Below are 25,937 nucleotides of genomic sequence, written 5' to 3'. Positions count from 1 at the left end.
TAGAAATGGCACAGATCATCTAACCAGAAGGTCACCGGCAGGATCTCAGCCAAGGCCAAGGCCATTTCTGCCGGGAAGACCTCCAAAATGGCAGAGAAGCAGGCCAGCAGGAGACACCAGGCCCTGGAGAGAGAATTCTCCAAAGCACAAAAGCAGGCCAGGGTTGAGGCCGAACAGGCTGAGGCCCCTCATTTTGATTTACCCCTGGGATCATCTACCTCTTCCCAGGGAGTCTGGTCACCAGGAGAAATTCCGTTCCGCATGGTCCAGATCACGATCTCTCTCAACCCCCACCTGCTTCATGGTACCAGCGCCCAGCTCCAGAAGCTACCTTCACTCCCACGGCTGCTGGACTCAGGACAACCGAATCAGTTACCCTCCCCCTGAGGACCGCCTTCAAGCGCTAATTGCTCAGGCGGTAGAGCGGGCTCTTGAGGCCAGGTCACAAATATCCAGGGTTGACTCGGTTATTTCTCTCCCAATTCCCCAATTGGCCACCGCGGCTTATCACGAGCCTTCTTCCCCATCCCAGTCCTCATATAGCAGGGTTTCATCCCCTCATGAGTCTGATCAGGAGTTGGATGCTCCATGGTCGGATGAGGACGAACCTTCCCCGGAACTACCATCCTTTGGTGGTCTTTTTAATCCCTCTCTTTTTCTATCCCTGCTTCGCAAGGCCAGCTCCACTGCCCATATCGGGTCCAATCGCTTGGCGCCAGCAACGGCAACTGCACCCAACTCAGAGACGGACCCCGTCTTCACCGAACCGGTAACAACCCAACACCATGTACCTTGTCCGCCCCTTTTTCTCAATGCGGTCCGGAAACAGTGGGACTCCCTAGGCACCTTTCCCCTTCCCAGTGGGAACGAGAAGAAGCTCTTCAGCATTGCCCAAGACTTGGCAGATGTACTGGAGGTGCCCACGGTGGACGAGCCCTGGGTCCTGTCATATCCCACACAGCTATCTCAGGGGATATATCTGAGGCCCTGAAGGCAGAGGATCGGAGATGAGAACTTACATTCCACAGAACCCATCAGGCTGCAGCGTGGGCTATTAGAGTTACCACCTCAGCATCCTTTTTCACCAGGTCCTCTCTTCTCTGGCTTCGACAGCTCCAGGCCAGGATCCCCCCCAGAGGATGTTCGCACTCATCAGGACCTGAGCAAGCTAGTAGCGGCTGCAGAATATGCTTCCGATGCAAACCTACACACCGCCAGGTTCTCCTCCAGGGCCATGGCATCTAACGTGACAGCACGTCGTATGCTCTGGTTAAAACACTGGCATGCTGACGCTAAGTCTAAATGGCGCCTGTCAGCAGCTCCGTACCAGGGAGGTAAACTATTCGGGGAAGCCCTAGCGCCATACCTGATGGAGAACAAAGACAAATGCAAGGTACTCAACCATCTTATCAAATGTACCTACAGATGGGTCAACCCTTACACCCGGAGACAGTCCTTTTGGTCGGGAGCCAGCCCCGGCTATACCCAATCCAACCATCCGTTTACAGCCAGGCAGGACCGCCCGCCTGACAGAACAGCTCCCAGACCCAGGCAACAATTTCAGGGTAAGCGGCCCTTTCGAGGGGGTGGACGCCCATTCCAACAGTCTAAGTGACTCTTGGGTGGCTCCCCCCATAGGGGGGAGATTGTCCCTCTATGCCCCCCAAATACCTAAATACCATTTGTCACGGCCTGTCCCTGGAATTCATCTCCAGCCCTTCGGGGCATTTCATTTCTTGCCCCCAGTCAAGGAATTCCATAAAGAAAGGACTAATGCAAGAGGCCATTCATCACTTCTTGAACATAATGGCCATAGAACCGGTACCTGAAGGTCAGAGAGATTGGGGATTTTACTCCATCTTCTTTGTCCCCGAGGTGTCGGGGGGATGGAGAGCCATCCTAGATTTAAAGGGCTTGAACTATCATCTTGCATACAAAAAATTCAAGATGCAAACACTCCAGTCCATTTTTGGAAGCGTAAGAAAGGGAGACTTCCTGATGTCCATCGACCTCACGGAAGTGTATCTCCACATCCCCATCTCTCTCGACCAATGCCGGTTTCTACGGTTCACTTATATGGGTCACCAGTATCAGTACAGGGCACTCCCATTTGGTCTGTCCTCGGCTCTGAGAGTCTTTACCACGATCCTGGCGGTTCTGGCCACTCACCTGAGACTGGTGCCTGCCCGAGTCCAGTGTTACCTGGACGACATTCTGATCCAGTCATCTTCAATTCAGGCCGCCCAGTCAGACCTCAGACTGGTTTTAAAGGTTCTCCAGAACCATGGGTTCTCGGTAAACTTCTTGAAGAGCCATACGGTCCTTACAACCAGGCTATTATACCTAGGGGCTATCATAGACATGATAGGATGCAGATCTATCTCTCCCAGGAACGCCAGGACAGTATCCAGGAGTTGGTCCTCAACATATGGAGAAACCGAGCAGTGACGTTGACCATCCCCTCCCAATTGCTAGGGAAAATGATATCGATCATAGCCATAGTTCCATGGGCAGGCTACATTCCAGAAATCTCCAGTGGTTCCTACTCCCCTTCCAAAGGCTGAGCATCAGCTCCTCCAATTGAAGGGTAAGAGTTCCTCATCACACCTTGCAATCTCTCAAGTGGTGGCTCTCTCCAGCCATGACCAGAGGGTCCTCGTTCCAGGAACACAACCAACTCACCCTCACGACCGACACCAGTCTGTTCAGTTGGGGAGCGCACCTTCGGTCGCAGTGAGTCCAAGGCCGATGGTCCCACTCAGACCTGAGGCACGATATCAACTGGCTGGAACTCAGAGCCATACACCTAGTACTCCGTCACTTCCGCAACGAGATTGTGGGGCATCGTGTTGATCCTAACAGACAACGTGGCAGCATGTGAACCGGCAGGGGGGTACCCGATCCCATGCCCTCATGACCGAGGCCCAGTTATTGGGCTCCTGGGCAGAGACCAACCTTGCCTTCATCAAGGCCGACCACATATCAGGGGAGGCGAACAGACAAGCAGACTTTCTGAGCAGGTTGACAGTGGACCACTCAGAATGGCGTCTACATCCAGACCTCTTCAAGGAAATCTCAGTCCGCTTCGGCTTACCGATTATAGACCTCTTTGCCTCCCAGACAAACACTCATCTACTGAGGTTCTTCTCCCAGTTCCCATCCCTAGGAGCAGAAAGGGCGGATGCTGTCCGGTGTCTGTGGCCAGAGGGACTGCTATATGCTTTTCCTCCTCTCCCTCTTATCCCGGCAGTGGTCCACAAGTTCCTTCAGGAGAGGGCGGAGATTCTTCTTGTGGCCCTGTACTGGCCGCAAAGAACATGGTTCACCGACCTCATGAACCTCTCCATAGTGCCCCCGTGGAAGATTCCTCCGGATCAGGTCTTGCTCAGCCAGGGGATCCTGCATCATCCGGATCTTCAATGGCTCCAATTAGCCGCCTGGCGCTTGAGTGCAGGATCTTATCCCAGGAATCCTGCTTGCCAGGCATCATTTCCATGATCCAGGCCTCTCAACGGCCCGCTACCAACTGTATTTATGAGGCCACATGGAAGAATTTCTGCGTGTGGTGCACAAACCATCACTTGACTATATCGGACTTGACGATTCTAAGGATCTTGGACTATCTTCTAGAGGGTCTAGAGAGGGGCTTAGCTCCAAATACAATATGCAGACAGGTTGCTGCTCTTTCCACTCTACTTACCTGTGACACTGCAGTATCCCTTGGTCAACACCCATTGATTCGATCTTTTATCAAGGGTGCCACAAACACTAAGCCCCCTGTAGTGCATAGGTATCCCTCTTGGGAACTGCCGCGGGTTCTTAGGGTGCTCACCAGACCGCCCTTTGAGCCTCTCAGGACGTGTGATCTGCGATTCTTATCTCACAAGGTCACATTCCTGGTGGCAATCACTTCTGCACGGTGGATATCTGAGTTGGCGGCACTTTCCACCAGGGATGACATGCATTTTTCACCAGGACTGAGTGGTCCTTCGTTTAGACCCTACCTTTGTCCCTAAGGTTAACTCGCTGTTTCATAGGGCTCAGGAAATTGTGCTTCTGGATTTCTGCCCTAATCCTTCTCATGATCTGGAACGGCAATGGCACCTTCTGGACGTTCGTAGAGCACTCTGTTGTTACATCAAATGGATGGCCACCTTTCGCAACTCTGAAGCCCTCGGAGTTATCTTCCTCCACAATTGGCAGGTGGATAAGGGCGTGCATTGTGGGGGCGTACAAGTCCGATTCATTGCTGGTTCCACGACATGTCATGGCCCATTCAACACGTAGTGCGGCTACTTCTGCAGCTTGGGCCACTCAAGCATCCATTGAGGATGTTTGTAGGGCAGCTACGTGGTCTTCACCATCACCCTTCATACAACACTATAAACTGGACAGATTCGCCTCGGTGGAGGCCTCCTTTGGCAGGAGAGTTCTCCAACAGGTTGTACCTCGAGGTGTCATCCCGGACCGGCCTGCTCCCCTCCCACAGGGACAGTAGGCTTTGGTATTTCCCATTGGTGGATTCTCCATCTCCTGTGCTGGAGAAGGGGTGTTGTCTTACCTGAACGCCTTTTCTCAGCACGGAGATGGAGAATCCACTCCTGCCCGCGCAGGTTCTTTAGGCCTAGGGTTAGATTTGTGAGCCAACATGTCTTGCTGTCAATCAATGGCTTCGCCCGCGTCGAGACTGGGACACCCTAGTCCAGGACAGGCGTAGCAGGTTTGTCTGACTTGATCTGATTGGGCAGGAACACAGTCTAAACCCATTGGTGGATTCTCCATCTCTGTGCTGAGAAAAGGCATTCAGGTAAGACAACGCCCCTTCTTTAACCCTGCCAAAAACCTGCATAGATGCAGCCATCCAAGGTCAAGGCTGACTTGAGGGTGATTTGATCTCCATTTTCAGATGCATGAAATAAGACTTTGTTGGTTTTGTTACAAAAAGCTACTATAACTTTTCTGTTGGGAACTTTACAGAAATTAAAATAACACAAGTCCTAGCCATCTATTACTAGAGGAGACAAAATAAATAATTCATCACTATTTTTCTTTATATTTTTTGGATCTTACTGCCAAAATATATGCCATGTTAGTCAGTTACTGTCAGAAGAATGAGAAGGGGATAATTTCCCTCTCCTGCAGCCCTTTCTGCATCCATCCTTAAATTTATTTTGATAGGTTGGCGGCCCACTGCAGAAATTTTTGTGGGATAGAGAGATAGTTCAGGAAGATAAGAGATTTCAGGGAAAAAAATTCTGTAACAATGTTTGTACATTTCAGCAGCCAGTGATGTCTGCTTTTGGCCTTAGGTTGACAATATTTGCAGGGTGTTTTTACCAACCCAAAAATCAATGCAGACAAATAATAGATTTTGATTGCTCTTAAAGGGTCACTTCTGTTGATAGTATTATTGCTATGGTGAGATTATATTGTGCCATCTTACAGTTCTTTATTGGGACACCTCATTTTTGACACATCAGCATGTATGAATCTACCCTGCAGTTTTGCTACCTTGTCTGATTGTGACAAACCATATATGACAAATTTTCTGGAATTTCATAATTTCAGGTCATCAGAAAGCTGTGGGTTTAAATGCAATTCCTCAGTAATAAAAGTCTAAAGTGCAAATAGAAAAATATTGTTACTGAATGCTTTTTATGATGGAAACTTGTTGCAGAATGCTACTTGTGACTCTTCACTCCTCCATTTATCTGCCTGAGAATTACATCTGTAATTTCTTTATCTTCGTGGAATCACAGCTGTTGGAGTGGCATTACTGCTTTATTAGTTTCTACTGAGATCTGAAGAACAACGGATAGAAAATGGAAACAGCACATAGCACACCCCAAACGGGTTCCGTATGTAGCATTACTTTTAAAATCTGAGAACATTTAAAATACAAAAAACACACATGGGAGAGTATTCCTGACAGAAGCTTATACTGACAACTGATGTTGCTCAAAGCTTCAGTTTAGATAGCCTGGGTGGCCTAATTGTGCAGTGTAAAGTGCATCCAAATCTGGAGGATAATCTGTGGCATCAACAAATACATGTGTATTGTAAAAAGAGATGCTTCTGTTCACTTTTGAAAGAGCCTGTCATCATCTTGTCATCTCATTATAGACTGCAGCATGTCAGCAATAAATAGCAATATATGGACCGGTGTAAAACTGGCAGATTTTACTGTCTCATTATTGGGACAATATTCCAGATGATTTCTTTTTCAGAGTGAAAAATACACTAGACATCTTTTTTCATACCCAACCATCCTACATATCCAGGGTTTTGATACGAATTTTCCCTAATATGCATAGCTGCTAATATAAAGTCCCCGAGAAATTTTACAACATAAATTTCCCTGAGGTTATACCTTGTTAATACATTTCTCTAAGGCAGGCTCTTTAGAGATGTTTCTCCAGTGTAAGCTGTCTTTTTTTTTTTTTAACATAACAATTTCTTTTTGCATTTCAGTTTCAGAAACACATTCTTTTCCAGGCAGATTCCTCCTGAACAATGTGTGGTGTATGGAGATTTTTTATGAGAGTAGCGGAGTTCAGGCATTATTACCATTGCCTTAGCTCTAGCAGAGTCTCTTTTGGCCAATCTCCAAAGCTACTCCGAAACATTTTTTCTGCCCCAACTGAACAGCAAATGTACCCACTCCCTTCCATCCCACCTTGTCCATGCCCAAATCGAGATTGGCCTTAACGAAGGCCATCTATGTTCCTTTTGCATTCAGAGCAGACTTACGGGCTGTCTCATGTCTATCAGACTCTCTTATGTGAAGCAGATGTTTCATTTGGCCTAATGGTACGTATGTTTGGCCCTGTATGTTCTCAGATCCAATCTCACAGAAATCCTTGGTAAATTTCTTTTACGTACAAGGGCTATGTTGCAGAAGACAATGTGCTTGTTTCATCCAGGTTTACATTTTAGTTACTGTGAAAAGCTGTAATTGAGACAAGAACAGGTAGTCCTCAACTTACAACAATTTGCTTAGTGACCATTCAAAGTTACAGTGGCACTGAAAAAAATGACTTTGACCATTTTTTACATTTACGACCATTGCAGCATGGCAACTGGCATGGATTTATGACAGTTGTAGTGTCCTGGGGTCATGTGACCACCTTTTGCGACCTACTGACAAGGAGAGTCAAGGGGGAAACCAGATTCATTTCACAACCATGTTATTAATTTAACAAATGCAGTGATTTACTTAGCAATTGTGGCAAGAAAAGTCGTAAGATGGGTCAACTTTCTTGCTAGGCAACGGACATTTTGAGCTCAATTATGGTCATAAGTTGAGGACTACCTGTAATGCGTTTCCGATGGTGGGCTACAGCATCAGGGTTAGCTCTGCTGTTTCTCAAACCATTGAACCCAATAAATGCAGTTGATGAATGTCCTTATGAAGAATATGGCTGGGCTACAATGCTTTCTCTCCCCAGGAAGAGAAAGGAACTTCATTTTGGATATACAGGCAGAACAGAAAAGTAGGAAGCATTGGAGCTTTTAAACCCTCCTTTTTTTCCCCAGTGGGGCATGAATGTAAAATGGCTCATCAGAACTGAATTCCTCTCAGCCACGTAAGGCTGGGATGTAGTCTGGAAGAGAGATATGCACGTATCATCTGTTTTAGATGTATTACAGAGGTGATGTGAAGGTGAAAGCAGACTTGCAGAATGCTGGAAAATCATTGATATTCCGACTCTGAGCCTGTAAATGGCTCTGTGGCAGATGGAGTCTCTGTCAAGGAAGAAAAATGGCAGCTCTGGAGCATTGGAGATGTTTTTCCTAGCAGCTCAACTCACGGGCTGTGACCTTCCAGTGTTCAGGAGTTATGCTTCTGCTTTAATAAATTGTCCTCTGCTTTTTATTCCTTAAAAGTAGATAAATAGTCGTCATCATAATTCAAGACAAATTGAGCTGTTTCATTATAAAAGGAACATAAGCCTACTTTATTACCTACATGCTTAATATGTCAGCTTTTAAGTTGCTTGCTTTCCTGAATAGAGATAGGAAACCACAGCATTTTTTTTAAAGGCCATAGGATTAAAATTAAGAGACACAAAACCTAAAATAATTACATTTTGCTAGGCCCTAGAGCTAGTATTGTTTTGGAATAATCTTGAGAAAGAGAACAGAAAATAAGATATTTAAAGGCACAAGTACAAAACCTTGGTATATCTGATCAACGAGGATGGGTGAAATTGTAGCCATGTGAACATTTTAAGATTTTTCAGCTGATAAACTGCCTATGTTACACCATAATGGATTATGTTATTCTAGATCAAAGCTAAATGTCAATGCGTCATATTTCATTGATTTTGATTAAAATGATTGGTAACTACTGTATGTGGCTTAATGGAAAAAAGCTGAAAAACATCAGCCTACTAAGCCCTACGTTCTCTAATAAAAGACAGGATTTTTTTTGTGGATGGCAGAATTTAGGTGTCTGGTGGAACTACAGTGATGAAATAGTGATGAAGTATTGTAAACAGGTAACCCTCAACTTACAATTGCAGTTGAGCCCAAAATTTCCATTGCTAAACAGAACAATTGTGAAGTGAGTTTTGCCCCATTTTGCCTTTTTTTGCCACAGTTGTTAAGCAAATCACTGCAGTTCTTAAGTGAATCATGTGATTGTTAAGTGAATCTGGCTTCCCCATAGATTGACTTTGCTTGTTGGAAGCCAGCTGGGTAGATTACAAATAGTGATCGCATTAATCTGGGACACTGCAACTGTCATAAATGTATGGCACTTGCCAAGTGCCCGAATTTTGAACATGTGACCATGGGATGCTGCAATACTCCTAAGTGTGAAAACAGGTCATAAGTCACTTTTTCACTGTTTTGAATGGTCTCTAAATGAATGGTTGTAAGTTGAGGACTACCTGTATTTCTTGATGCAAACTGTGACCTTTCATACTTGCATTCTGCTTGTTTCATCAGTTGTCCTCCTTCAGCCTCCCATAGAGGCCTGTGAGGTCAGACTGAGGTTAGCTGATTTCAAAAATAAGATGGTTTTATATTTCTTTTAACTATCTACAGGTAATCCTTGACTTACAACAACAACTGAGTCTGAAATTGTGGTTGCAAGCCATTGTGATTGTAAATCGAGGCACCACATGACCGGGTTATGACATCATTAAGCAAATCACAGAGTCGTTAAGTCAATCATGTGGTTAAGCAAACCATGCGGTCATAAGTCCAAATCCATTCTCCCGAATAGGTATTTTTTGTTGGGAACTGACAAAAACTTTCAAAATTGCAGTTCCATGACCACAGGATGCTGCAACCGGTTGTATATGTGAACTACTTGCCAAATGCCCAAAATGTGATCAGATTACTTGTGGGAGGATCAACATGATGTTTTATAATGCTGGAAGTACTTTATAAGCTATAAAATACCCTTTCAGAGGCAGTTTTAACTTCAAACTGGTTGTAAGTTAAAGACTAATTTCTGTATTTCTGACTTGAAACCCAAAATGGGAGAATAATGTTGTCAGTGTTTAATTCTAAATATACATTCTGGAGGTTGCCGTTTTACCGGCCAGTTGGCTTTCGTGAGGCAAAGTGTAGTCAGAAAAGCGTTTACGATAATTTCACACTAATGCCATTTCTGGCTCTTTTGTATGGAAAAGATGAACAAGTGTGAATACAGATAGTGCTTGCTCACCAACTGCTCGTTCAATGACCCTTTCAAAGTGGCAGTGGTGCTGAGCGAGTGCTACTTATGACTGGTCCTTGAAGTTCTGAATGTTGTAGCATCCTCACAGTCATGTGATTGTATTTCGGGTGCTTGGCAGCCAGATTGTACTTATAACAATTACATCATCTTATAGTCATGTGATCACCATTTACAGCTTTCCCTTCCAGCTTTCCACAAGCAAAATCAATGGGGAAGTCGGGAAGGAAGATTACAGATCACTCTGCTAGGTTCCTCACACACCTTGCTGCACATCAATGTGCTCTTCTTCCCTCAGTCTCTCTGCTCTTACACCAACATGCATCCTCCTTCCCTCTGCCTCCCTGCAGCGCCCCCATCCCAACTCACATGCATCCTGTAGGGGCCTCCCAGGGCCTTCCCCATCCACTTGTGGCACTCCCGTATTTCTTATCTCTCTCCACTTTCCATTTATTGACCCAGACATCTTATGAAGTCAACCAGGACTGCCTGGTTGCTAAGTGATATTGTCATGTGACATTGTGCTTTACAGCCACATCATTTAACAAAAGCAAAACCAATTGCTTATTGCAATTCAAAGATTACCCGTAATGATAAATAGTGGCTTCTATTTCTTTAAAAAATATTTTGATTTGGTGTTATCTATTCAATTTTTCCCCCCTAAGGCACCTTTTCTCAACGTTGAACCACTTTTCAAAAAAAGCATAATTAAATAGTAGCTCACAGAATACCTAGTTCAGAGTAAGCAACTTCTACTTAGCAGGATCTCTTCACTTGGAAAATATAACTCTGAGGGCAGTAATAAGGTTATATTACTGGATTAACTTTTTTTAAAAGTTATTTAAAAAGATATTTGGTGCAACAAATATGCAACATATAAAAAAATAAAAAAGGAATGGCTAAAATTACATTAATATAAAAGTTCCATTGAAGTGGAAAAGTTAAAATATTATCGTATTTATATATTAAAAGACCTTGGAGAATAAAAAATATTTTCACTGTAGTGGAAAGAGAACAAAGGTGTCAACTGTGCCTCACAGAAGTGGGCAATCTACAGCTATTCCCTGCCTCCCTCAAGATAGAGGCATTAACCTACTTTTCAGCTGACTTTGTTTGTTTAAAAAAGAATTACGTTTTTAAGAATCACCATTTTCCACTTTATTTCAGACAGGTGGTTCCAGTATGGCATAACAATCATAATGATCTCACCTCCTAGCATTCAAATACCTACTATCATTCATTTAGGGCTTGCATAAAATAATTATCCTTTTTAAACTGATGTTTTTGTTTAACATGTTTTATAGTAGAAATCTGTGAATAATTGAATACATTATTTTAATCATTCTCTAACTACCTAATTTAGAATCTTTTCTCTTAATAAACTTGTACCAAGAATCACTAATATGGTTCTTATATATTTCAAGGGACGTCTGCTGTCCTTCAACTTTTGAAAGTATCTTGATGTCAATCTGAGCATGGGATTACTGAAAACCACAGCCAAAATGTTCAGCTGGAGATATTTTAGAGCAACAAATAATAATTAAAATGAAGATTTCATATCCATAATCTGCCTTGGCTAGTCTTTATTATCCAGTTCATAATCGTTAGGGGTATAGAAAGCAATAAACAAAGTTATGTTTTCCAGTGTCATGGCTGTTGCATTAAAATCTGCAGTCTCTCAAAGTACTGAGGTTATAGTTTTTGCCCCCAAAAGTTAGCCTACTCTCAAACTAACAGTGTGTCTGCTCCCTATTTGATATTCTGACTTAGAATATGAACCGATTTCAATGGGCAGAGGAGGAATGAAGTCTTGCAATTCAAAATGGCTACTCAGATTTATTTATTTATTTATTATTTCTTTTGTGCTGCTGCTGTGCTTAACATTCAGATATTTGGTAACTTCTTATCAGCTGTTGTAGAACCTCAAGCTTCAGGATCAAAGAAGAAATAAAAATATGAGGCTGACATTAAAGATTCCCTATAGTTTCCATAGGAATGCTTGGTTCCCTAAGGAGTACAAGACTGGTTATCAGGCATGAGAAACATAGTTGCATTCAAAGAAATTGATGAAGGTCTTTCTTGATGCATAATTTGTTGGAATCTGTGCATATTTTAAAAATATGTGCTCTATTTCCAAATAAAAAAGATAGTTTTCTAAGGATCCACTTTCACTTGGATTTGATTGCAAGATAAGAAAAGTCACCGAGTGAGAGCAAAGGAATCCTAAAACTACCTCTGAAAGTTGTCTCAAGCTGAAAACAAAATATGTGTAAATTAAGAAATCTTTAATCTAGCCTTTCCCAATCGGTTTCCTCTACAGGTGTTCGGACTGCAACTCCTAGTTCAGTGGTGGCGAACCTATGGCACGTGTGCCAGAGGTGGCACTCAGAGCTCTCTCTGTGGGCACACATGCCATGCCCCGGAAATGGCAACTGTCCCTCTTCAAGCAGCCGCCCACTAACTCGCCGAGGTCCCATATGGCCAGATGCATCCCAGCACCCATGTGCTCATTGGCCTCTGTGTGCAGGGGGCGATGGTGTCAGGCAGCAGCTGCCTCGGCCCCTGCCTCACCTTTTCCTGTGACAATGGCACCCCCGCCCTGCCTTGCCTTGCCTCGCCTCACCCCGCAGGATGAGCCTCCTGCCCACCGCCCCACCTGCCAGAGACCCCCTGGGTCTCCCCCAACTCTGCCCGGCCCCCACAGATGTCTCTCCCCATGAGCAACATCGAGGTGATCACGCCCACCTTGGCCACACCCACCAAATCTGCCATGACCACCACAGCCACGCCCACCCAATAGGCCACACCCACCTGGCACCCAGTGATAAATAAGTGGGTTTTGGATTGCAGTTTGGGCACTCGGATTCTACAAGGTTTGCCATCACTGTCCTAGTTCATGATGGTTACAGAAGAATAAGAATTGGATATCCAACACATCTGGAGGTTACCAAGTTGAGAAGGGGCTTTTTGATTTATTCTACAACTATTTAGGCTTAGGCTAGTCCAACTGAATTCATATTTTTTGAAGTTTGAACTAACTAGTCCAAAATCTCACCGATGGATTTGAAATTCCATTTATCATATAATTATTCAACTGAGGAACAGGGAGGATGGCTGCTGCTGAAAGAAAAGATGAAATATCTCTCCCCTTTCCCAACCTCCTTTAGGTTGATGAAAGAAGTTTCAAGGGTGTCACTATCTTCAGGATTCCTTGTGAATCTGTAGTTTATTAGTAGGACATTTTGTTTCTATTACATCCAAGAGTGAATGCTTCATTGTTAATAGGAACTAGGGAAGGTTAATAGCAGTAAAAAGTACAGACAATCCTCAACTCACAACCATTTATTTAATGACCATTCAAAGTTACAATGGCACTGAAAGTGACTTATGACCAGTTTTCACACTTACAACTATTGCAGCCTCCCCATGGTCACATGATCAAAAGTCAGACACTTGACAACGGGCATGCAGTGTAACAGGATCATGCAACCTTCTGATGCGTAAAGACAGCGGGGAAACCGGATTCACTTAACAACCATGTTACTAACTTCAGTGATTCACTTAACAACTGGGGGGGGGAAACTAAGTAAATCCAACATAATATTATCTAATACCAGCAGGAATGTTTTGGATTAGTGGCTTGTGTTGCAAACCCCATAGAGTTAATAATTTACATTTTCTCTGCTTGTGGTGATTAATTATAGCCTGTGACTACATTGACCTCTTTAGAATCTAAATTTTAGGTGGATGACAGTTCTAGTTTAGTCCATGCTCACATGCATTATACAGTTAAGAAAACATTAGGAAATAGTTGAAAGCTGAATTGGTGTTTATGGAAAAGAGAGCTTCCTTTTCGTGTCCAACAATGGTTTACTCCTCCATAAAATTCTGTGCTCTTTATGTGGCCACCTACATAAGCTGTGTCAGTATGAATTAGATTTTTAAAGTAGCAAGTACTGGATGAGTTATTCCCTTATTTAATAGCAGTGCGGCTATCTCAGAAATTATTGGTGCCATGAATTAGGATTAATTACATCAACAGAAGGATGTAGTGATAACTTTCCTAGTTATGTGCAGGTTAATTAAATCTAATTTATGCACACTTAGTAAAATATTTCACAAAATGAAAGCTTGCATTTTTGTATTTTAGAATAAATGACTTCTTAAAGAATGATAGCTTTCACTTTATAGAAGAATATTGTTGCTTGCCAATAATTTAAGCATTTTTGAAAAAGGCTGTGGTATTTTTTTTTTCAGAGGCATGACTTAAATACTGTAATAGGGTTTTTTAAAAACTCAAACTTTCCATTGTTAATTCATCCTGAAGTGAATAGCTTCTTCTTAAAGGGCTATGACTTTGCATGTGACAAAAGAATATCATTAATTGCCAACAATTCAGTCACATCCTGTAATTTAAAAATGGCATTTGAAATTCTAGTTTCCAGGTGATACATAGTATGTATTATAGTTAAGATTATTTTTATACCATGGTGGTCTTCCATACAGTTGAAATAAAAACATAATTAGGATAGTTATTAACCATTATAAGTAATTATTGCGGAATGAAAATGATTGAATTACAATGTATACATAACTTTTATTTTTAAACACCCTCTATTATGTTATATATTATTATATATTGGTACACTTCTGTAGTCTGAATGGCAAAACAGTTTTGATGAATACTTTCAACATACTTTCCAGAGAAAATAAATCGTCTTTGTCTCCTTAGTACCCATTGATTTTTCCTTCAAGGGTACATTAACAATGCTGATGGAACCTAGGCTGTTGGTATTTGTCAGGGAGAAAATAAAATAAAAGCATCTATAATATTTAAACATTGTCGTACAACACAGCTATATTTGAATCCAGGAAAACCGAGGGAAGGACAAAATGCTGAAAAGAGAAGGCAGGGGGTAGAATCAGGAAAAGAACAAATGATGCAAAAAGAAAATGACACCGAGGCCTTGGTTTAATACATATGTATTCCAGGTTGATGGTTGATTTCATTAGCAAATCTCATTGTTATGCAATGTCTGTTCTTCTGCAGCAAAATGAATATTGCATTCTCTCAGGCTGTGTGTCTATTTTCTGTTGATGGATAAATGAAAGGATATATATTTACTGTTTTTCACAGACTTTCATGCATTTTATAGGGAAAAAAAACAAAGCTTCTGATTCACTTTATCCTCCCCCCTCCCCTTCTGTTCTTGTAAAGCTTTTAAGAGCTGCATATTAATGAATATTTTAATACATGGTACCCTGTACAAATTAACTGCCATTACAGTGAAGATAGTCAGAATGAATTTGGTTGTTTTTTTCATGTTCTGCTGGAGAGGGGTTACATTTAAGCAAGAAACCTCCTGAAAACTGCCAGTCTGAGTATGCAAAGCTTTATTACTCTGTACAAAAGGAACTACTCTGATACTATCTTTTTCTTATTATCCCTTTATAAAAGTGATACAGGAATTTCATTTCCTTATGGCTACTGTAATAACTATATACATATTTTTTATTTTATATATTGTAATATATTACCGTACTATAAAATATTTTAAATGTTTATGATTATAAACCAGTGATGGCGAATCTTTTAGAGACCGAGTGCCCAAACTGCAATCCAAAACCCACTTATGCATCATCGGGTGCCGGGTGGGTGTGGCCCATTGGCTGGGTGTGGCTGCGGTGGTAACAGCAGACTGGGTGGGACTAAAAAGTTCAATCAATCAATTCCAACTTTGCAAGATCTTTTTTTTTCCCACGAGAAGGTGAAATTGACTGATTGAACTTTTTTTTTTTGTACACAGCGGCGGAGGCCTAAAGGGAAAAGGTTTTATAAAACCCAGCTGAAGGCCTAGGACTGGGGCGATAGCACGCGTGCCCACAGAGAGGGCTCTGAGTGCCGCCTCTGGCACCCGTGCCATAGGTTTGCCACCAATGTTATAAATGATCACAAACCTGCAAACTTTGTTTGAATGGTTGTTGTAGTATAATCAATTGAAATATTAAAATGAGTGTAGGAAATTATTACCCTACCGTAGCCCAATATGGTTATGGAAAATAGACAGAAATATAAGCACCTGGGTTTCCAGAGATGATATGATTTATTCTTGCTGTCTCTGAATTTCTTGTTAGTTTCAGCTCAGAGGACTAGTGATATGATTTGGAAGATGTAATGAAAAGTTAGCAACTGGTGGCTAATAGATCTTTTTTTATCCCAACTTAGGTTTTTATTGTTCAGGTACAAATATTGTAGTTTTGAAATTAAAAGAATACTTTCTACTGGGCTAAAAGTCTGCAAACATTCCTCATTTTCAGTAACAGGAGTAGGCAAACTTGATTGTGTTAAGGATTACATTTGGCTTTGAATGGTATGTGTTGGGGGCTGGGGGAGGGGCCGTATACCACAGAATTATTGGAGCCAGAAAATGAAATTTATTTTAAATGTCAGATAAGTTAAATATGGACAATATAAAGATTACTAAGTATGCACTCAATAATTTCTCTCTTCTATCACGTAAAATATTGTAATTTGATTATAAGATTTGAAGGAACTTTGGGGTGCATCCAAGTTTTCAGGTGATGGGTAGTAGGTGAGGTCAGGAACACTCTTACCCTACAATCAAACTCAAGGAGAAAGGACACTTTTTGAAAGCCAAATTAGTTTCCTGGGAAACCAATTCCAGAGTATGCATATACCGTAAATGCCAGCGTATAAGACGACTTCCGCGAGCACTGAAATCGGCGCCAAAGATGGGGGTCGTCTTATACGCCGAGTCGTCTTATACGCCGGAAATACTGGTAGTTTCTGGTGTATAAGACGACGTTCTAGGAATGCGGCCCGGCTATAAAGACGGGGGTCGTCTTATACGCCAGGTCGCCTAATACGGCGGCATATACGGTAGTACTGTACATGATCTGTTGGAACCAAGTCAGTATCTGGATGGGAGGTTGATGGGCAATCTCATATCTTGAGTGACACGATGTAAGCAGAAATGTTGTGAAAATTATACCTAAAAGTAATGTCATAACAATTACAGTGATTTACATTTTCTTCCACATGGTGCCACTAATTTGGAAAGTTATGATTTTTAGGAATCCTTGTTGAAAAAAAAATGGTAAAGATTAGTGCAAGATAGATCAAATCATTAACATTTTTCAGCCTTAATCTGGTTTTTATATGTTTTGAATGATTGCTGCGCAGTCCATTTTTATTAACAATAAATAATAATTTATGGAGATAAATCTGAGCTCAGAGTCATTAAGAGCTGGGTGGCATACAAGTTTAATAAATGATGATGATCATCATTATCATCTCTGGGAGGGAGTCACAGAGTCCATGGGTATTGATGGAGAAAGAGGTTGGCACTGGAGGCCTTCTCATTTTGAAGATGGTCATGTCTGACACTAAACCTCCATAACTATGCTCCAACAATAAAATGACGTGTTGAGAGTATATGAAGGGAGTCTTTCGGATTGCGGAATCCAGAGCTCTCCCTTGTTTACTTGGCATGCCAATATAAGAGGGAAAATAGTTGGAGGAACAATATGTGAACATGTGTGGAAGAATTGAGATGTGGTTAATTATTACTGCTTCACAGTGCTTTACAACCCTCTCTAAACAGTTTACAGCAGTGGTTCTCAACCTTTCTAATGCCGTGACCCCATAATACAGTTCCCCATGTTGTGGTGACCCCCAAGTGGGTGTGGCCACCAATAAGAGGGAGTAGGACAGCTAGGGAAAAGGGAAAAAAATGGCGGACAGCGTGGTTTGGCGACCCCCGTGAAATGGTCATTTGACCCCAAATGGGGTCCCGACCCACAGGTTGAGAACCACTGGTTTACAGAGTCAGCATATTGCCCCCAATGGTCTGGGTCCTCATTTTACTGACCTCAGAAGGATAGAAGGCTGAGTCATCTCTGAGCAGGTGAGACTCGAACTGCTGAGCTGCTGGCAGTCGGCAGTTGGCAGAATTATCCTGCAATATTGTATTCTAACCAGTGCACCACCACAACTCAAATAAGAACTCTTGTATTAGCACCATTAGTAAACTGGAATGTAGACTCCCTTTTCTTCCCATCAGAAAATAAGTGATTGCTTCAGAGGCTTCTGCATATTATAGAAGCCTTTGACATAGGATATTTGAAAGGAGTAGAAGAGCAACTTCCTCCAATTCCAAGAAAACGTAGAGAATAACTTCTTGATGGCTGCTTTGTGTCATTTTTCTTACTGCTATATCCAGCTTCTAAGTCTTTAAAAAATAAAAAGTGCTTGAAGGATAACAGGATTGACAAGAAAATGAGAATGGACAAGGGAGTGTAGTTAGCTCAGAAAACAATCTCAGTTATTTCAATCAAAAAATAAACTTGGCTCGTGTCTGAACCAATCCACTGTGAGCACTGCGTTGGCCTTGCCCATCACTAATAATCCTCTATGACACTTACTGTAGATGTATCATCATCTATCCAGACCTACATTCCTCAGCTTTTGTACAAAAGCACCAAATGTCAATACAACTATCATTTGTTGGGCTTGCAAGAACTTGATGGCATCTAATGCATATATGATTCATTATGGATGCCTACTTAGTTTATGGAATGATCTTTTGAGTTGGTTGAGATGGTTCAGTCTTGTAGATTATTACCTTATGAAGTTGAATCAAAGTTAGAAGTTGTGACCTTATTCCTAGCAAAATTATCTTCTACTACTACAGAATCTCCAGGTTTATCCACAATATTTATGAATCCTGGATGATGTATAGTGGGTGGGGTGCAAATGTACATTCATGCTTTTCAATATAGACAGAGGATAACTTAAAAGAAACTTGTATTTCAAGTTATCTTAACTGAAAGTAAGTGAACTATTGTTTCACATTTGCCCATTCCCTGCCCTTTAGGAAACACCTCCCTCCTGCCTCCCTCCTGCTGGTTGTTCCACTTCTTATTCCTTAAATTCCTCTAATTTTGCAAGCCCCATTTTCAAAAATTGGTTCAAAAGATTTGTAAGGGTTTGCATTTTCTAAAAGTAATATGTATGTTTGTTTAAATTCAAATAAAATTTCTAATAATGTCCCTTTCCCCTCGAAAAATCAGTTTGGTGTATGTTGGGTACAACAACAACAAAGTTGGAAGGGATCTTGGAGGTCATGTAGTCCAACCCTCTGCTCAGGCAGGAAACCCTATACCATTTCAGACAAATGGTTGTCCAGTCTCTTCTAAAAAACTTCCAGTGTTGGACAGTGTTGGGATTCAAATATGTGAACAACTGGTTCTCTGTGTGGATGCCACCTCCGGAAGTCCATTCTGGGCCTGGACAACAAAAAATTAGCTACCGGTTCTGCTAAACTGGTGCGAACTGGCTGAATCCCACCTCTGGTGTTGGAGCATTCACAGCTTCTGGAGGCAGGTCGTTCCATTGATTAATTGTTCTAACTGTCAGAAAATTTCTCCTTAGTTCTAGGTTGCTTCTCTCTTTGATTAGTTTCCATCCGTTGCTTCTTGTCCTGCCTTCAGGTGCTTTGGAGAATAGCTTGACTCCCTCTTCTTTGTGGCAACCCCTGAGATATTGGAACACTGCTATCATGTCACCCCTAGTCCTTCTCTTCATTAAACTAGACATAACCAATTACAGCAACCATGTTTTATATGTTTTAGCCTCCAGTCCCCTGATCATCTTTGTTGCTCTTTTCTGCACTCTTTCTAGAGTCTCAACATCTTTTTTACACAAATGCTATACTTTCCACTTTATTATAATTATAATTTTCTATATATCCATTTCAATCTCTATTTTATTAAATATTCTGCAGCCTGGATTATCCTGTTGGTATTTATAGGGGTTTGTTTTATGGATCAGTTTTAATCCTATTTCATCTTTTACATATAGCTCCTCTTTAGTCTTTTCTTTCTGTTTTTGTTATTATATGCCTCATTCTGCAAGTTAAAAAAACAAAGAAAATTGGTTTTTGTATGCTATTTTACAGTATATTTTGAAAAACTGCCTCACAAAATTTTGAAAATGTTCAGTCTGTGTAAGTCTAATAAGTACAAATATAGACTACACACAGAAACACAAACTATTGTTTTGATTTGAAATTGCACAGGAGTTAGGAGTACTGTGGACCGACTGAGGTATATATCTGTACAGTCCTATTCTAAGAGTTTCATAGCATAATTACCACAACAAATCTGTAATTGTTTGTTTTTGCCCTTTTATGGCTGTCCAGTTTAAACTATTTGATTCGGGCATTGTACAAAAAGACCAAAAAAAAAACCCCTACCAATATTTAATTATAACCATACAATGTTTTTTTAATACAGTAGAATTAAGCATTCTTCCCGATTTTACAAGTACAAAAAAGTACGTTTAACCCTCCCAGAAGTAATCCAGACAGAATTTTTAGTGGACTTGTTGTCCTATTGGAAGAAACAGTTTTACCCCTAGAGAAAGTCTGGCACTTAATGTTGATAATTTAGGTCATCATTTGTAACCCAATGATCAAATGGATGGATGGATGGAGTGATACCACATCAGTGCTGACCATTAGTGATTACAGATAGATATTCAATCCCAAACCTGGTCCATCAGGTCTTCCAAAGTTGCACTCATAAGCACTGTAACTGAATCTATCAGTTTTGCTGGTGGTTGTTCACTTCTCTTTCTTAGCATTAGAGCCTTCTGTTAAGAGCTAAGTCATCACATAATGTATCTGATGTAAGACTTGAGCTTGGTCATTTATGTCTGTAGTGAGTGTGCTGGCTGGAGAACTTCTGGGAGTTGAAATACACATATCTTAAAACTGCTGAAGTTGAGAAATATGGCTCTAAGTCATATTTTACTATGCTGCTCTGTATATAAGAACTCTAGACTGACTTTCCTTTTTTCCCCAGTCTTGAAGAATTTCCAGGCAGGGAATGGGATTTCTGCTTACTATTCTTCTTTCAGACAAAAACTCAAAAATATCCTCTGAAGTTGCCCAGATTTGTGCTACCATCTGTACATTATGTCACCATTAGCTAAGTTTGGACATTTATTTATTCTTCGCTTTTTATAACACCATTTTATTTTATTATACATATTTTTAGAACTTATTATGCTGACGCTTTTAGATAGATAGATAGTCAGACAGACAGACAGACATAGTTCTGCTGAGTACTGGATCTGACCTTTTGGCTGTAATAAACTCATTTGGTTGGTGCAGTGGTCTATAGACATTTTGACTAAACTGGCCTTTTGATTTTCCATAGTCTTGTAAGTGATTGCAGTACCAAATATTATGTTTAGGCAAGTGCTTCTTGTAAGAGTATCCTGATTTTCTGCCTGTGATATATTACAGTTGGGTCAATTTATCTGGAGAAAGAGACTGTATTGCTCTCATGGGAAAGACTGTTTTTTGGAAACCATTCACTTTTTTATTTTAATGGCTTTTAAAATTATCAGAGAAATTGAAGGGGTACCAGTAGAGAAGAATATTTGTAGCTCAGAATTGAAATGAGGGGTCCCTGGTGCTCTCTGAGCTTGGTTGGTTTTTTTGCAGACATTTTATTAACCAAACTAGGTAACATTATTAGTGCTAGCAAACTGAAAGGGCTTGAACACTCTCCTTACAAGACAAAGCTAAAACAATTAGAGACCTTCTCTTAAAATAAAGGTGATGGGGGGATGGGATCAAAGTACATGAATGTTTGTAAGCCACCCAAAGTCATCTTTAGATGAGATGGCCGGCATAAATCGAATGAATGAATGAATGAATGTATTTGGAGAAAGTCAACAGGGAGGTTTCCTTCTCTTTCAAAAGTCTTAAGTCCAAGGACTTTGCAATGAAGCTGATTAGAAAATTTTGAACAGGCAAAAGGAGCATTTCTTCACTTAGTGCATAATTCACCTGTGAAATCATTATCGCAATACATGATGGTGACCACTGATTGGAATGTCTTTAGAAGGGGATTGAATTAATTTATGGAGGACATTGGTCTTGAGACTTCCAGGTTCAGGACAACTTGTCCCATCTCCTGCTTGTGACCATCTTGGAAGTGTTTGGTCGGTCATTGAGAAACCTAATTGGAAACTGTATTAAGAAAGGCATTGGCCTCACTTAGCAGGGTTGTTCTTAGGTTTTTATATTAATTTTTATTCTTTGGCAGGTATATATTCACTGCTGGTGTTAAGGGAAGAGATTTTTTTGCAGAAAAAGTGCAGGTGTATATTTTTTTGACAGGGAATTATATCATGTTTTTATTCATTCAAGTATGTTTTCAGGAAAGTAATATTGATTTGTATTATATTAGCTTAAGCCCAATGCAGCTTCCTTGTTCTTTGAGAAGTTGGGCTGTTCTATTTTTCTTTAATTCTAGCTGCCAGTGAAATTTAAGCTTTTATTTAAAATCCAGGTAATCTTAGTTCCTTGTTATAGCAAAGGGGATAACATAATGTGGACTAAGCCTTTCATCTGTTTCTCTGAGGGGGGCGAAATTGGCTTTTGCATAGAGAACACTCCTTTTGTTAAAACTGCTTTAGATAGGGTGTTGCCACAGTTCAGTAAAACAATTCGTACCTTATATTTTGCAAGTCACATACCTTACCTGGGTTGGTTTTGGTCACATGAACATGGATGTTTATTGGTAATCTAAGTGCTCCAGCTGCCTTTCAGTTTGTTTACCAGGAAATCAAGATGTGTAAACTGCAGGAAGTACTATTTGACCCTCTCCGGCAGTATCTCATTACAATAATTGCTAATCTCTGAATAAGACAGCCATGTTTTGTGAGTAACATAGGGAGAGAGAGGTTGTGTTAAGAGAGATTTTAGGTGTTTCCACAAATAGAGTGCTGTAAATGCTTGCTTTGGATTATGCTGTCTTGGTAGCATTTGATAATAGAGATCTGCTGACCCAGAGGTCAGAAGAGCTAGGATACAATAGTAGGTGTTCTTTCATTCCTCTCAACTAAAAAAAGAAAATATCACGGCTTGTTTTGGAGTGCTGTCACTGTTCTGTATCGAGGGGGTAATGGCTACTTCCTGATTAAACCACTATTCACAGTAAGCTGTTCATATTACATCTCTATTTGCTTGAAAAAGGAGACGTGCTTAATGCTTTTTTTCTTTTCAGAAGAAAAATAATTAAGGATTTTTCAGTTTAACATGTTTATGGATAGTGGATTAAATGCTTGCTTTCATTTTTCTCTGTTTTGCTTTCTTCTGCCTTTTAAAGTAAAAAAATTGTTTAAGCTCTTGAGTATTAAAGCTGTAAAATATTTTTCTACAGGCACGCCTGATTTTTACCTATGAGCTTTAATGTTTCAAAATTATACAACAGTGTTATATTGTGTGCATTAATTATATAAGTATTTGAATTATTATATATTCTGGAGAAAAGGAACTGTAGCATGTCATTCATTAAGCAAAGTGGATAGAAGGTATTTGCCATATTATATGAGCTGAAAAGAACTATTTAGGTACTTAGTTATATCGTCTGAATGATTTCTATATATCTAGTATAATTCTGACTTAACTTGTTTTAAAAACAAATAATGATTTAGGAACTATGATGAACAGGATATAAGCTTTATTTTTATCACCAGTTTGTCATGCAGTTTGTAGTGATTGAATCCATTATTTAAGTATTTATTAACAGCTTCATATAGTACAAGCATTAATTTTGGGAAGTCTGAGAGTCTAATGTTAGATATTTGAAGATCAAACATGAGTAAATATAAACTTTAAAAGCAAAATGAAATTGAATACATCATGATATTCCATCTACTATTGATAAAATAATATGCTCCCCAAAATAAAGCCAAGAGCTTTCTAAAAATTGCTTGATGAAAAGTGCATTACTAGACATAGATTGATATTTAATAATAAATCCCATTTAAATTCTGCAACAAACTTCTGAGTAAACATGAGGCTTAAGTAGCAACTTCCCTTATATTGTCAAATCAGCTGGTAAACCATTTTGAAAGTGAAGGTATCACAGTAAATCAATATTGGAAAGACTTATTTTAATTTTTGATTGACCATGATTGAAAGATCAAAAATGCCAAGTTCATAATATCTGGCCTATAATCAGATCAGAATGTGAAATTCTGTGTCTATATAAAATCAATACAGGTGGTCCTCATTTAGTGATCATGATTGCGACTAGCAACTCAAGCAAAGCAGTTGCTATGTGAAACCACAGTTGCACTTATGATCTTACTTCAGTTGTCCTTTGCTTTATAGACCTGCAAAGGTCAGAAATGCAAGGACTAGTTGTAAAGTTATTTTTTCATCACTGTTGTAATTGCAGTGATGAACAAGGTAGTTGCTGAATATGGACTATCTATATTTGGTGACAAGGAGGTTTTGTAGATATATCGGCAAAAATGTTAATTTTTTATCATTGACGAAAATGTAATTGGTTACAGTGAATGAAGTGATCAGATTCCACAATCTTTTTGAGAATGTCTCGTTGCCCAATTTATGTAATTGTTTTATATGATGGTTATCTATTAACTGTATTTTGGTTTTGCCTTCCTAGCCAGGTGCCCTGTGCTTCAGATATATTGGACATGGTGGCTGGTTGAATATAAACAATAGAATCCAAATAAATAGAAGGCATAAGGTTGTGATAGTGGCTTTAATTCCTCATAACCTTAGATAACGCTGGATTTCTTACTCAGACAAACCCATTTTTGAATCAGCTCTGCTGGTAGGATCCATAGATCTAGGATTAACAGCACAATATATTAGGGCACCCCACAATATATTATTGTGCACTAAATTGTGAACATGGAATGGGGTTTTGGAACATTTTTTTTTCACATACATGCTAAAACAGTGGTTCTCAACCTTTCTAATGTCGCGACCCCATAATACAGTTCCCCATGTTGTGGTGACCCCCAACCACTTATACATCACCGGGTGCCAGGGGGTGGCCAAAGAAAAGGGGGAAAATGGCGGACAGCCTTGTTTGGCGACCCCCGTGAAATGGTCGTTCGACCCCAAATGGGGTCCCGACCCACAGGTTGAGAACCACTGTGCTAAAACATAACTTTTAAGTATCAAGCTGAAAGTATTGAGAAATGACCATCACTATTGGTAAATAAAGGCATTCCTTTCCATTAATGGAAGTATTCCTTCAGTGATTGTAAGAACCTTTGATCTAATAGAGACTCAGCAGAGAAGCAAGGAATATAATTTAGTTGGCACCCTCCTTCTTCTTGTACTTTCCACATACTATGCTTCATTCTGGATCATCCATGGATGAACAGTTAACATTGTGTAAGTTTTGAAACTCCAGAAGTCAAAAACATTATGAATATCTCTTTTATTTTTGATGGAGAATTTTCTTGTTTGTTAACTTCATATTTGCAATGAACTTTAACTATAAAATTAACTTCAGCATTTTCTTTCAACATTTTACAAGAATCTCTATTAGTGATCCAAGACCAAAGACCATGTTCTTCCTATGGATATTTCAAATTATTAAATGCTTTAAACCAGGGGTCCCAACCCCCGGTCCATGGACCGGCACCGATCTATGGCATGCGAGAAACTGGGCTGCACAAACAAGCGAAGCCCCCTCCACAGGATGCAGGCAGCACACAAAAGCATGCTCCCTCTGGTCCATAGAATCTTTTCTCCATGAAACTGGTCCCTGGTGCCCAAAGGGTTGGGGGCCACTACTTTATATAACAATTTAGAGTGTAGTAAATGCCTCGAGCACAACAGTTTTCTTCAGTAAGATCCTTCAGTGAAGTGGATGAATAGCGTCTGTGTTTACTGGGTTATATTAAGAACTATTTAAAATATGTAGTTCAGAACAGATATCTTCATGGAATGAGATGGACTTCGAAAAAAGGCTAGAAGAGATGCTTGAGCAAGTTTTCATTTTGGTTCTGATGCTTTTTATTGGTTCAGAAATAAAAACAACTGGAATCTTATAAAAGCAAGTTTTTAACTAAGCAAAAAAGTTATTAGCTTGCAAGATATTTAGCTGTATAGCTCCTTTGTGTGCAAAAATGTATTCATCTGCTAGCTTACTTTGATTTATAGACAATTTATGGTTACCTGTCTTAGGCTAGTATTTGAATGAAAGACTGATTTCTATCCTTTTCTCTTTCTCTTAATTTTAAAATGCCCAGAATTTCAGGCATTTTACGTTAAAACAGAAGGTATAAATGTATAAATTTATCCACTCCTTGAATAAATTTTTCTCCAAGTTAAGAAAGTAGTTGAAGATAGCTGCATGAAAATTAACAAGATAAAAAAAA

At 40.3% G+C, this 25,937-nt stretch overlaps 1 protein-coding gene across 23 annotated transcripts in view; it reads left to right on the top strand.

The window, feature by feature from the left end:
* BAZ2B (bromodomain adjacent to zinc finger domain 2B) overlaps window positions 1-25,937 on the top strand; it is a 260,570-nt gene that overhangs the window by 96,991 nt on the left and 137,642 nt on the right. For 4 of the 23 annotated variants that reach the window (XM_039328398.1, XM_039328393.1, XM_039328390.1 and 1 more), the window contains exon 1: window positions 22,161-22,602. The exons of 1 other annotated variant lie outside the window; for it this stretch is intronic. In XM_039328398.1, the coding sequence (XP_039184332.1) occupies window positions 22,518-22,602 (85 nt within the window). In that variant the 5' untranslated portion in view covers window positions 22,161-22,517. Of the gene's footprint in view, window positions 1-22,149; window positions 22,723-25,937 lie in introns of those variants that run through there. 18 more of the 23 variants (XM_039328391.1, XM_039328388.1, XM_039328389.1 and 15 more) reach the window with 11 other exon arrangements.

The sequence above is a fragment of the Crotalus tigris genome, unplaced genomic scaffold, assembly GCF_016545835.1.
Source record: "Crotalus tigris isolate CLP2741 ecotype Arizona unplaced genomic scaffold, ASM1654583v1 scf7180000024376.1991246, whole genome shotgun sequence".
Taxonomy (NCBI): domain Eukaryota; kingdom Metazoa; phylum Chordata; class Lepidosauria; order Squamata; family Viperidae; genus Crotalus; species Crotalus tigris.
The sequence above is the reverse complement of the archived record's forward strand: the minus strand, read 5'-3'. Positions and strand labels throughout refer to the sequence as shown.